Genomic DNA, 14995 nt, shown 5'->3' on the forward strand with positions numbered 1-14995 from the left:
GTTGTGTTAACAGAGTTAGTTCTAAGAAAAAAAGGTCAAGTACAGTACTGTCATTTAATCTGCACACAGACAAACGGATATGTTTCTTTTTATAACATACTACATTATAAAGCCCTGAGATTTGTTTTTCTTTTCTGACTGATGCCTGTATGATGTGTGTGATATATAATGGCAAAACAGGCCACTTTTAGAACTAAACCATTTTCACACCATGAATACTAACTTTTGAGTATAAACTTAATGTCTACTTTATTAGTTAAGCCTTACTTGGAGAAATGCCTTAATTCTTCATGTCATAGGTTCAACACAATGCTGGAAACATTCATCAGTGATTTTGGTCCATGTCATACTGACATGATAGCATAACACAGTTCCTGCAGATTGGTCGGCTGCACAGCTATGATGCAAATTTCCTGTTCCACCACATCCCAAAGGTGCTCTATTGGATTGAGATCTGGTGACTGCCGAGGTCATTTGAGCACAGTGAACTCATTGGGTTATGTTCAAGAAACCAGTTTGAGGCGATTTGAGCTTTGTGACGTGGTGTGTTATCTTGCTGGAAGCAGCCATCAGAAGATAGTACACTACAATCATAAAGGAATGGATACGGTCACCAAGAATATGCACGTAGGCTATGTTGTTTGAATGAAATTTGGTACTAACGAGGACAAAGTGCTCCAAGAAAATATCCCACACGCCATCACACCACTACTGCCACCAACACCACTGCCCTAAACTGTTGATACAAAGTATTATGATCCTAAGCTATCATGTTTTTTAATCCAAATTCTGACCCTACCAGCAAGATGTCACAGGACAAAATGAGACTCATCAGTGCAGACCAATTTTTATGATCCAATTTTGGTCCATGTGAATTGCAGGCTCAACGTCCAATTCTCAGCTAACAAGCATAACTGCTGTGGTCTTCTGCTGCCCATCTGCTTCAGCATGTAACATGTTGTGCATTCAGACATGCTTTTCTGCATACCCTCATTTTAATGAGCGGTTATTTTAGTTACTTTTGCCTTCCTATCAGCTCAAATCAATGTGGCCATTTTCTTCTAACCTCTGACATCAGCAAAGCATTTTCTTCCAGGTAACTGCCGTTCATTAGATTGTCTCTTTTTGGACCAGCCTCTGTAAACACTAGAGATGGTGGAGGATACTCACAACTACATCAGCAGTTTCTGAAATACTCAAACCAGCATGTGTGGGACTGCCAACCATCTCACATTCATAGTCACAAAAATCACCTTCTTCCCTTTTCTGATGCTCAGGCCATTTGAGTACAGTGAACATACATGTTCAAGAAACCAGTTTGAGATGATTTGAACATCAGCTGACATCAGAAGATGGCTGCTTCCAGCAGATAGGCGGGATGGGCGTGGTCAGCAACAATACTTAGTTAGGCTTTGGTGTTTAATTGGTCATCTTCATCATGTCTATTTTCAAACGAGTTGCTATCATGTGACTGGCTCATCATGTGAAAAAAGTCGCTGGGTTATCTCTTAGTTAGTAGTCTCTTAGTAGTTTGATGATGTTGTTCTGTATATACGCGTGCTATTGGAGTTTGGACCACTTCAGACATGTTTCATCCCACAGGTCATGGGCTGTAGAAGTACAAATGACTTTAATGCTAGTATGATCATTTTTATATTCATCGGCCAAATAGCAATTTCAGGGCAAGCTAGTTCACATTCGAAAGTATATAAAGAGAATTCATTCACACACATCAAACAAGCTGAAAACAGAAATATAACAATGTTACAAAGTAACTGTTTTGCTGGAACAAAACAGTTACTTTTATTATGTGTATTATATCTAGGACCCCCTGGGAATGTGGTTGGACATTTTTCATTCATTTCTCACATTTGCAGACAAAACAATTAGCCAATTAAGAGAACAAAAACAACTGCCTGATAGAAAACAATAATGACTCCGATTCTTAATTGAAAAGGAAATTGCCATAGAGGAAATAAGTTCATGTAATCACACCTCAAAAGAGATGCACATAATGCGAACTGCAGTATGCTTTGACACTGCAGACAATGCCAGTGGAGCTGGTTGTGTTTTTACAGATTGCGTTAGCAATTAAAGATGTATCACTTCTAGCTGAAGATACAAAATGCCTTAATTTGATTAAGAAAATGTGACTGCGTTCATGTGATTTTGTAGTTCAGCGTCTTTACTTGTAATTAATATGTTGCAAAACCAAACAGTGAACGAGAGCAGTCTGACAGCAGATTCTGCTCAGGGCAGATTAAGTGACCTGCTTCGTGAGCGAGTGTCCAGTTTTCTTAGCCGAGGCCCACACAGATACAGATGCACCAGACGGACTTCCTCTCTCACTCTCTCTCTCTCTCATGCATGATCCCTCCTCTCTCGCTCTCTGTCTGTCTCCTTCTCTCTTGCTGGCTCACAGCTCACACAGCTTGCCGGGGATAAGGCCTCAGCCACAGTGCTGTGACGGCAGATGGCAACTGGCTCAAAAGGGTTGGCACGTCATCGGGAAATGTGCTGCACCAAAGATGTCCTTTTTAATTAAAAGATTTTGATCTGTAGTGAACTGCAGAATGTTGGAAAAAAATGAAAGACAGCATGTGGTCTGAAATACAAGAACATTATAAGAACGGATAATAAAGAAATATACTGTATCCTCCTCTCTTCAGTAGTCTGTGCCGTCTTCCATTCAGCATTGAATACTCTGAAGGGCACAGTGAGCCAAGTACAGAGTGGGTGGAAATTTGGAACAAAATACAAAAGGGTGGCAATTTGTCAAAAAAATTTAGAAAAATGATCCATCAAGTTTTAACATGTCCTATAAATACCTCTTATCCACCTCTCATCAACTTGTGAAAATATGTCATCCGACTGGAGCAGCCCACATCACTCTTATGACAACTTTTTGCACCTTGATTTAAAGTGTATGGCACCACATCTTTATTTAACAAGCACTTAGAGAAGGTTGTCAGCAGCAGTGTTGTGACATTTGTTCAGAGGTTTCTTGGCAGCACAGAGACTTGTCTGCCCCTGACATTCAGGCTGGGCTGCAGACCTTTAGAGTCAGCTGGACAGAGGGTGAGTGCTACGCTATAATCCAGGAGGCAACACGACAGATGGATAACAATGTAGTATATGAAGGTTTTGTACTCACTAGAGATGGTGAATCGCTCATGGTACGCCGTGCCTAGTCAATGAGCAGCGTGAGGTTGATTTTTAATGTGTTTTCCCTTGTCGTTGTAAATTAAAGAAACAGACCCAACTGCTGCTCCAGACATGCTACATAACATGGAATATGTCAGGACAGATCAACGGTTGTGCCCACGTCTCAACAAAGACAGACACTTGAGCTGACTTGAGTGGGTCACAGGGGTCCCCCAAGTACCACTGTGTTGTTTCATTGAGGCACAGATGCTCACATGTGGATTATTCTGTCTGTTTCAGACATTCATCGATTTGACAGCAGCTGATTTTAGTGCAGCCCCTCTGGAATTGTCTTGGCTCCAGCTTACATTTAACATGCGGAGTGGAGGGAGACTGAAGTTTATGGAGAAGCACAGAAAGAAGGTGTGATTAGTATGAAGTGCTGAAAACCGGGTTTTATTTTCTTTCTTTTTTTTTTCTTTTTTTTCTTTTTTTCGGCCTGTCCCGTTTGGCTCTTTTGCCATCAGAATTGTTGTCTAAAGGCAAAGAAAGATGCCCAACGGATTTACTTTACCAAACTGACCATCCCAGCCTTGCAGTAATGGTCTATTTGATTCACCTTTTATTGTTTATTTTATTTTCACTTACTGAATACGGGACAGACTTGACTGGGGGAAAGAAGGGGAGAAAGAAAGAGGGAAAGAGAAACAGCTGAGAAGAGGGACGGGGGAGAAGGGCAAAAGACAAAAACCAACAGAACGGGCAGAGAAAAAAAATGCATATATCAATCACCTGGATCACCTGCTGAGAAAGAAAAAAGAAAGCAAGCAGAAGAGAACAAGAGTAATAGAATAAACAACATCACAATGATATATGGGAATATGACAGTAAATACTAAATGTTAAACATTATTGTGCAGCACATAAGATCAACAGAACACAGTGTGCTTTGAGGTAGGAGCCAAAAAGGGTGTAGTTTGTGGGTGTGATCACCCGTGTGTACACCTGTGAGCATGGACGCGCTTGTTTTTTGTTTTTTAAAAGGTTCCTTCATGTAATAATCTGCTAGAGGGTGTGGGGGGGCACAGCCCCGTCCTCCAGGGCGTGAAGCTTCATACCGGGTTTTATTTTCAATGACAACTTTGGTGCATTTATTTTGCCTGGTCTGTATGTACTAACGTACTATAAACATAAAGTTTACTTTGTTTTTGTTACTTTGTTACCTTTTTTTTTTTTTTTACCTTAGCTGCCCCGTTAAAATGTAAATCTAAGTAAATGTAAGTCTCTAAATGTATTTCTAAATTGTACTATAATGTATTTCTATTATATTGTATTACCATGTGTTTGTAAATTGGATTATTTTTTAATTAGAGCATAATTATTTGTTACTGACCATGTATGGCATTTGCCGCTGTGACAAATACGATACAATTCTAACATTGTTATACATTACTGCCACATCAACGTCTTATAATTTGACTGGATACGGGAGTATACGGTACATGTAAGATACATAGACACAGGTAATAAATATACATAAAAAATACATACAAAATATCTACCTACAATTCAGGACATCTGTTGGCACCTCCCACAAGGACCCATATGAGTATTTTCTGCTCTGACACCCTTGTGATTAAGATGTGGCTATGTTTAGAGAAGTAATACTACTTGGTTGGGGTCAGATCACCTTCATGGTTAAATGAACTGCAATACTTTTCAGGAGAGGGCAATTTGGCAAGCCATTACAATGAAGCTTGTTCATCACCAAAATGGTTCCCATGCTCCCCAAAAACCTTTTTTTTTTTTTTGTTATCTCTCAGATTGGATCGTTTCTACAAGGAGTAGCTTGTGCATAAGCGTGACTTTTTTAAATATTAGTTTATTTTAAAGTAGCTTTTCTCACAGTATGTTTAAAATAAAAGTATGAGTTCGACAAACATAAAAACAATTTGATCAGATTTTCCTTGCAGCGTGAAATTGCTAATCGTCTTCTTACAATTTGCATTTCCTGTGACTTATGGAATTAATATCAGATGTTTATTGCAATATCCCTTAATGTTACCCTTTGGTTAGGAAGAAATAAGTGGTTAAGTTTTACACGGAGATTTATGCAACCAAGCACATGTTTCTCTTCGTAGCAGATGGTAGTCTTATTTGCACAGTAACAAATCACTCATATTGCCATTGACACTAATGGCTGTGGAATTGAGTGGGGACACTGGGGCAGCAATGCAGTCTTACATCCATGTCCAATCAGTGCGAAGCAACACAACCTGTCACAATAATTATGACAGAACTATTGAGACAATTTTTTGGCAACAGCCTCACCGTCCCACAAGTGTTCCCCTTGATTGGCCTTGGTAGCTTGCAAAGTCATTGTCATTTCTCACAACTTCATTACTTGGTGGCACAAAGCAATTTCCATCGTCTTTGCTTCTCCTACTTTGTTGCCCCTAAAGGGAGCTCACACCGTGTAAGCATGGCAACACCTTGTCGGAGAGACAAGGTGATATCTTCCGAGTGTCTTTCAGAGTTATCCCTTATTTTAATGGTAACGCTTTTTATTCGTATTCTAATGATTTACCCATCATTGATGTGTCTTATTGCTGATTGAATTCAGGTGTGTGTAATGTCTCCTGACTGTGGCCCCTTATGGGGCTGTGCTGTTGCCCATAAGGCTCATTGCATTTATAATCTTGCACTTTAAATTCTTGGTAATGTTTACGCTTACCTAAGGAGCTGACCACATCTTCAAGCAGGCTAATGAGTTGGCTGCTGTTTGTGGCTCATCCCATTCTTATAGTCTATTTACTCACACACTGTCCTTATGTAAATGCACTTACAGAACAAAGTCAATATCACATAATGTAAATATTATAATAGGTTTTGTGTCAATATATGTGAACAAAAAGGTATGCGTTTGCAAGAAAATCTACTTAAAAGTTATGAAAAGGTAAAATATTAACTATGCAGTGTTTTATCTTTAGTCACTTTAAAAAATGTAATAACTAAAGCCTAAAGTACATTATTTTTTAGTATAATAGGCACTCATATTTATCAGTTTGGGACTTTAATTAAGGTTTTTTTTTCTGCTTAAAGGATCTGAATTCGTCCTCCACGACTCCAAAACACACACAGTGACTTGCGCGCAAGCACATGCTCTCCATGCGGTGTTATCGTTGCACTTAAACATCAGATGAGTAGATTAGTGTTTTAATCTTGCTCTGGATCTGAGTCATCTCACTTCCAAGTTCTCCCCTCATCCTGCTGTGAAATATTTTATCTACTCAACTGTAAATAAGTGCTAACAAGATTATCAGATTACCCTTCATCCAGGGCACCCGGCGACTGCTGGGCACAGTAACAGCGATGATGTAAAAAAATATCCCACTAAGATAATTGTGTTAGGAGGCATCATTTTAATGCAAATTTTCCAAAGGCTCACAAAGCTTTAGGGCAGCTTAAAGCACTTTTCCCATTTGCAGTATTAACTGTATTTCTTCTATTGCCACAAAAAAGCCACATCGAATATAAAGGACGTAGTTGAAACTGGACTGTGGTTAAAAAAAAAATCCCAGTGTTTTCTCTTTATATGCTGAGAAACTGGGCCAAGTGTAATTGAATTGACTGAAGTAAGTTATTCTGACAATTTAAAAAAAAAAAAAGATATATTATTTAATATTTGAATAAATAATGAAATCCTTTTTACAAGTTGGGAAAAAAATTGCATGTTGATGTTGCAGATGGTGCAGGGACTATATTTTCATTATCCTCCTCTATGATGTTGCCATCATTTATACCACAACAGCGAAACAAGGAAGTTATCAAGCACAGATACTCCAAAGTCATGCTGTCAACTGGTTGTTGTTTTACAATTGTGGTTTAAACTGGATTTCATGTTGCTGCTCAGGTACAGTGACTAGGCCACTGTGAGCCAAAAGAGAAAACAAAAGGGACGAGCTCTCTCTCTCTCTCACTACGCAAAACATATTTATATGCAAATTAGCTTGTGAAACAAAAATGATTCAAATGCTCGATAGGATAACGTATTTAATCTGTGGGATTTGAGTCGTTGATGAGGGAGAGGGCAGGGGATATTTCTGAAGAAGCACAGGGATGTGGGGGGGAGTAGGATCGGAAAAGTGTCTCATCCCTGTCTCAGTCGCAGTCGATTGGTGAATTGCATGTAGCAGTCAGACTTTGTGAATTTATGTGAGATACGGATTTTTATGAAGTGCAAGTACTGAAGGCAAGGGAAGAAAACAGGCTGAGATCTAAAGATGAGAGCACTGTCACTGGAGACTGCTCTTCAAGGTCTGTAAATAGATGGCAATATATATATAAATACATATATATAGTATGATATGTATTGGATCCTGAAAATCATAAAGTGTACATTTGGAAGCAGAAAGTCTGTGGAATTTTACAGGATGTTCTCTCCAAACCAAACACTGTGATTGGCATTTAGTTGGTCCTGTTTCTGTTTCCAAGTGTGGTGACGGCACCTGCCTATTCCTTCTGTTTGTCTGCTAGTGTCTTGTCCGGTTTTCTCTCCGTCTGCTTCATCTGTATCTGTCTCTCTGTTTTCTTGGTGTTTGTTGCTCTGCATCCTTGGCAGCATCTTAGGATTTCTCCACAGCCTGTTCACTCTCAGTCTGCTCTAATGTTTCTTTTAGAAAAAAAAAAACTTCCTCGAGCTCAGTTTGTGAATCAGAAAATGTAGAAATTAAATTACAAAACTGCCCTTCGCAAAGGGTTCGATAAGGCGTTATAGTAGGCTCCTATAACAGTACACTGATCGGTGTACAGTATGTCACTTTAAAAAACAAAGAAACAACGTAATAAATATATGAATTATTTATAAATATGTCGATTAGCAGCATTTTACTTTACACCACTATTCATTTTTAAATGGGCTATAAGACATAGTAATGTATCTGTAAGCATATTCTAACTGATTATTAATATATTTTTAACATCTACACTCCTCATCAGGGCACCATGAGTGTTGTGTGTGACTGTGGTGCGTGAGTAGAAAATAGCAAAACACTCACACACAGATTTATTTATATGTGTGTGTGTGTGTGTGTGTGTGTGTTCCAGCTCTCCAGTAGTAATATTCTCCTAATTCTGTCTATAACGCAGCGATGTCCTATTTTTTTAATGGTTTCAAATGTAACACTCTGGTTTCCCATGCATGTCAGCTTTCTAATGTGTTGTCAAATGAACCTTGTTCCTGAAAAATTCCCATATGTTCGCTACACTCCCAGAGAGATATAAACAATTTACAAGAACACATACCAGCGGATGACACGCAGCGCTACAACTGACAGCTAGCAACCCGGTTTAATGGCCTTCTTACAAGACATCGCGTGATGTCACTGGCAGATTGCAAATGTCAAAGATGGTTCATTTGATCCTTGTCGCTTGGTGCCGAGCAGCAGTGGAAGCAAATACATTAATAGCGCTCATCTCTGCCTTCTGCTTCTCTGTCTCTCTCTCTCTGCCTTTTTTCTAACATCGCTCTTGTCTTTTTTTCCCCCCAATCTCTCACACTCACGCTTCACACACAGGTGGTCTGGTCATGGTATGAGTGAAATCAAAGACAAGCTGGAATGTTAAAAACAGACGCAGGCTGTATGCAGTGTCATGGCAAAGCCTCAGATGTTGCCATGGAGCTACAGTAGTGCACTAATGCGTTCTTCTCTTTTCATTTTTATCTTCTTATATTCTTCTTTTATTTGTGCTTTATTTTCGTCGCAGGCTTTGTGCCGTCTGTCTTTGCTTTTTATTTCTTTATTTGTCTGACAGTACCAAAATTAACAGAAGTTTAAGTAGCACTAAAGTGATACATTAGTGAAAGAAAATGAATAAAAATGCAGTGATTTTGTGGACTTTAAATTAAAGTCCGCAAAATCACTGCTTATGCACCAAATTGCATATATTTTATCAATATTTTTTCCACATATTTATATTGTTAGTATATATTGAATATCTGCTAAACCAAAGTGCTGCTGAATTATTTTTTATTGCTTAAATGTAAGGATACGTCCCTTTTTGGCTTAGTTAGCTTTACTTTTAACTATCCTGCTTTGCTGACCCATCGGAAACCATCCCCCCCCCCCCCCCCCCCCCCCCCCCCCCACACACACACACAGACACAGACACACACACACACACACTAGAAGTCTCCAGTGTGTGCTGTTCAAAATCTAAAGTCAACCATGAATACAGAGGCTGACAGGCCAATTATCAGATGTACTCCCCGTTCTGCATCCCCACCTCTGAGGGGAAGCAGATGTGAGAATCCTGTCACTTTTACTCAAGCCAGCACAGTTACATGGCCCAACAACAAAAGGCACAGCCTTCACAATAAATGGAGATGGACAGAGATGTAAACCTTGTCATGCAGTTTCATCTGCTGGATTTCCACATTTCAAGCTTCAGAAGATGCAATAGAGTGTAGTGTCCGTCCGACTTCCATCCCCTCTATAGTTTCATATAAAACTGCATTTTTGACTGCTGATGCTTTGGCATGCACTGGTGCTGGTAGAAACCTCTTGGAAAATTTTGACTACCATCAAACATTTCAACTTCTATTAGAAATAATCACCATTTCAATCCCTGACATAACTGAAAAAGCATCTCTTTGCTTTGCAGGTGAATGTAGCTCCAGCATGTGTTAAAGCCTTGACCAGGATGCTGTACTGTCCATACTGTCGTGGAATGCCTGGGCTCAAACCCTGTCCCAACTACTGTCACAACGTAATGAGAGGCTGTCTAGCAAACCAGGCAGACCTAGATTCTGAATGGAACCTCTTCATTGGTAAGATCTGAATCGAGTGCCCTTGCACCTGTTTTTCGTTTTCTCTTTCTTTGTAGGTTCGTCAACATGTGTTCAAACTTGAGCTTGTACTTCTAAGGCTGCATGTTTCTTTTCTAAGGCAGTGCCTTTGAATAGTCTCGATGGGAATTCAGTAGGATGCGCTGTGATAGATTCAGCTTTAAAGGATTTTAAAGAGACAAAACTGAAATCTTATTTGTGAAACCATTTCTTCTTTTTCTGTCTGAAATGTTGTTTGCTATTGCTGGAGCCCTGGCATAGTGCTTAAAGCTCTAGTCCCTGCTGTTTGGGATTGATAAAGGAGAGTAGATCCTAGGCAAACACATTTTCTATAGTGTTTCCAGCTGAGCATGGTGAGTAATATAGCACTTCAGTTTGGCTGTAAGCAGCCGGCTGCTGTAAGCCCTCCTGTTAAATGGATACCAAGAAGGCATATAGAGTGTTCCCTCTGGATCTTTTGTAGGCCAGTGCTTTATTTGTTATGTACCCCAATCCCATCCTCCCACCCACACTAACAGATTTTTTTTTTTTTTAAATGGGGCACCATTTTTTAAGAGACATCCCCAAAGACTGTGTGTCAAGTGAACTGCACATCTAAGCTTTTCGCTGTTTTGTGACAAGCCTGTCATTTGAGAAACCATGAGATGACGAACCGTTTGTTCTCTCCGATGGCACGTCTGAAGTCTCAGATCAACATGGGCCCCCATGCACTGAATGAGATGTCTCACAGCTTTATGACATGTGTTAAAAAGTTAGTGTCTTGTTTGGTTGTGAAGAGGAAAATCTATTGTCGCAAAGGGATGATGTGCTTGACAGTAATGGGAAAAGCTGTTGTTGCAACAGAATGATGAATCTAGTTAGACCCAAACACCCTTGGGGTGTCAGAAAAAGTGTATTTTTTTTTTATTCTAAATCACTTTTTTTGTGCAGACATGGGTTTTGCTTTGGAAAGCCAGTGTGTTTCATTGTATTATAATTAGAAATGCAGAACCCAGGGGATGTTTATTTTTTGCTACAAAAGATTTGTTTTTGATGTCTGGTGACATTTTGTATTTGTTATCTGTTGCTAAAGTACTGTACTTCAATTTGCTTACCATGCAGCTCACAAGAAATATTGATCTGCCTTTCAGAGACAACTTCTAAATGTATCACAGGTCAGTTCTCACCACTGAAGCATATCTTTACATTATAGAAATTTATGGATTGAACCCCTACACAATCTGTCATTGTCCTCCTTTCAAATCATCAACTATTAAGGGAGGTTAGATTAAAAGCCTTGAAGAACCCCCAGTGGCATTTACCTGTGGACCTTGCTCATGTTTAAATGTCACTATTGATACCATTGATGTTATCAGTAGTTGTATGACCACAGGAGAAGCTCAAGGCTGTTTTAGTATTCCACAGCAAGTAAAAGAGGAGAAAAAAAAAGCATGTATAAAGTGCTGTTTCTTTATTTTCATTAAAATCAAACCAATAAATCTACATTTTTATTTGCTATACCAAATCTACCAAGAAAAACAATTTTTTTTTTCTGGCACGTAAAATAGTTACTAATGTGTTTGCAAGCGTAGTGCTCCTAACACTCCAATACACAGCAAGAAAATAAAAATATATATATATATTCACACACAATACTTAATAGTACCAATACGCCTGTAACATCTATTTTTAATGATGGTCATTTTGACATGTCACGACAGAAAAAGGCACAGATGTAGTTAGTAACATTAAGGTGAATTGGTGCCAGAGCCCTTCTGCTGTAAGACAGGCTTTGTGGCTTAAAATGAAATCATAATGTCATTTCTTACATGCCGTGTATGTCTGATATTCACCATGGAAATGTGATCTGTAATTACATTGAAGAGCACAGAAATAATGGACAAAATTTGTGAACATTTTGTTTTTACCTTTGGTTTATTTGCCAGGTAATAACTGGCAGGCCAAGTGTTTTCAGTTTTTTGGGTTTGAATAATTTATCATTTGAAGTTTTTTCTTTTTAATCTTCTTTCCTGAGAAGGATTTTTCTTATACTGAAAATACTTTGGCTTAACCAGACTTCGCTAAATGCCAGTAGATTTGCAACCTTACTGACATTAACATTATTAAACTTAATACACGTGTCATTTAGACTAATAGAAATAAAATCCTGTCGCAACAATCAGGTTCTGGCTACGTGTTATATTGCACTTTAGTGTATCTAAACCTTGAAAGGCAGATTTTAATAAGCATGACTCCATCACTGTATGAAAACAGCTTTGCTTTCCTACTTTCTCTTTAAATATTTATGGAAATGTTCTTTGCATGTCTGCTCAGTCACCAAACACAAAACTCACAGTGACTTCAGTCTTTTCTCTCTCGGCACATAAAAGTTGTGTCACATCTGACAATCACAATTTATCTGCCATAAGATATGTTGTGTCTTTTGAATTGTGGAAAATGTAAAACACGGTTTGGTAATTTTATTCTTGTTTGTTTGTCAGATGATGGTTTTGGTGTTGTGGGGTTTTTTTGTTGAATAATTAATTAATTCAATATTATATTTAATCTATAAAATAAGCCAATAGGTCAAGCATAACATAGATTAAATATATCAAATCTATGCAATGCTCTTTACACCTTGTTATATATTTTTTAACCTAACCCTATTTAAGTATTAATATTGTAAGTATTAAAAGACAGTATCGCAGTGGTACTATGTAAGAGTAGGTGGTGAAATATTTTTCGTTCTATCTAGATTACACAAGTTTTTTTTTTCCCAGCAGCCATTTTGACATTAAATAGCGGATAAACGCAGCGCATAACCTTCATAATGTCCTTATAACAGTTGGGTTTTACCTACCCTTTCATATCAGAGTAACTGCTGTGAAAATAGCCTATGCCTTCGTTTTGAATAAAAGAAGAGAGATTGCTCTAAATGCTTTACAGAACCATTAAAATGTCTCTTAACACTGACAATGCCTCACCATGAGATTAGAAACTAAAATATTGGCAATCAAACAAATTAACACCAACTGCTGATTTTATTGGATACATTAAAAAAAGCAGTTTGCATGTTAAGATGTCAGCATCACATTGTATCTATGCGAGCATTAAAGCAGAAATCTGTGTAGCATTGAAACAGTAACGACCTTGGTGAATACTTTGATGTAGCCTACATATTGCTATGCAGAAGAAGAATGATCACAGCATCGGTTTCATACATATAAAGTTACAGTCACAGTACAGTAGTTTACACTTTGTAAAGGTTACTGTAATGACATTGTCACTTGCAGGCTGAAAAAAAAAAGACAGGCAGTTCATGAACAATGAGGATAAACCTGAGGAAGAAAGTGATTTACCTGCGTGTAGCTACCCGTGCTGAGTGATTTTTGTGTGTGTCTACACGTGTGTGTCTGCGTGTGTGTTCAGGGAAAGAATTCAGGGTTTGGCCGTTGGATGATCCTAGACCATCAGTCACCTGCCATTGTGACAAATTTACCCGGCTCTGCATCATGACAGACACATCATTATCATTTTTCTTGTCAGCACCTTGTTAAAATACCCTCAGAGAGACGGCGAGAGAGAGAAAGAGGAAGGGACACGCATCCTATTATTCAAACTCTACAGTAGCTTTTTAGGCTCAGGCTACATCGTGAACAACGTCATTTTTGACAAGCAAATGTTATCAGTGTAACATAACCGTCTCAGCTACATGTGGCTAAAATTAGAGACAGATAATAATTGACTGTTAACCTCTTTCTCAAATAGGAGATTTAAAAATTGCTTTGCAGCTCTAACTCCAAATGTCAGGCTTGTCACTGGATTTCACATTTCACAGTCTTAACATGAAAAGAGTTTGATGGGTGGCTTCAGTATTTTCAGCTAATTAGCCTAATTCTAGTTTAATGTTCTTGTTCAATGCCCCAGCAACCCTAGCTAATATTACCAGTTACACTCGACATACTTACTGTTTCATTCCTTCATGTTAAAAATGCAACTGAATCTGCAAACCTGGCCACAAAACACTGCTAAACAAACAACGGCTAACCAACTATAAACATCAGGGTCATTTAGAGACACAACTTTCAATCTGCTGCTGCTGCTTATATTAGCTTAGTTAGCTAGCTTTTAAGAGTTGATACAATTTTACAGTTACAGGCTACGTCCACATGTACATGGGTATTTTTGAAAACGCAGCTTTTTCTTTCCGTTTGGGCCTTTCGTCCACATGTAAACGGCATTTTGGATCACTGAAAACTGGGATTTTCCTGCCACAGATTTTCGAAAACTTTGTTTTTGCGTTTACATGTGGATGAGGAAAACTGAGATTTAGTCACGCAACGCCAAAGGTGTGGGGCTTGTTGACGTCGCCCTGTGCACCACGTTATTGTTTACATGAGATGAATTTCTACAATGGCGGATATAGACAAAATATACACTTAGAGTTACATATAGACACACAGTTACTGTCCCTCCATTTAGAAACTGTCATCTTTAACTTTTTCCCTCCTAGGTTCTAGACTTTCTGATCGGCCAACATTAGAGAGTAAAATGGTGAATGCTGTCAGACAAGTTGGCATCTTTTATGAAAACTATGGGTGATGTCAGCAATCGGCTTCCAAACAAAGAACTCAAAAGCAGCTTTTTTGTTTAGGGAATACACATTTTTCAACCTGGTGTGACTGAGACCTTTTGTACCAAACTATAAACATGACTCTTAATAAGCTTAGCTGGGTATTTTAAGATGGAGCCTATTAGGATTCAGTTGCTTTTAGAGCATCTCTAAAGTGGCCACTACAGAAGCTGCATTTCTTTCATATTTCAGCCCTGGATGATGCTGCATGCACCTTTATCCACATTGCTGTTGCTGGTAGCAGCACTTCACTACCACTGCGAGACTCAGGCTCATTTGCAGTCACATCTGCTTGCTTAAATTAAGCTAATAAATACATATTTTTATTTTTATGGAGGTTTTATATCTGATATTTGTATATTGTAAGCTTATTACTATACAATGCAGGTATGG

The 14995-nt window shown here is 38.5% G+C and overlaps 1 protein-coding gene across 1 annotated transcript in view; it reads left to right on the forward strand.

Annotated features, from left to right (window-relative positions):
- The window catches only part of gpc6a (glypican 6a), a 182836-nt gene that overhangs the window by 105155 nt on the left and 62686 nt on the right, over positions 1-14995 (forward strand). The window contains exon 4 of the mRNA XM_085346275.1: positions 9807-9972. Within this exon, the coding sequence (XP_085202401.1) occupies positions 9807-9972 (166 nt within the window). The remainder of the gene's footprint in view (positions 1-9806; positions 9973-14995) is intronic.

Source organism: Diplotaxodon limnothrissa, linkage group LG1, assembly GCF_057381915.1.
Source record: "Diplotaxodon limnothrissa isolate DT_005_m linkage group LG1, D_limnothrissa_male_GT1.1, whole genome shotgun sequence".
Lineage (NCBI taxonomy): Eukaryota > Metazoa > Chordata > Actinopteri > Cichliformes > Cichlidae > Diplotaxodon > Diplotaxodon limnothrissa.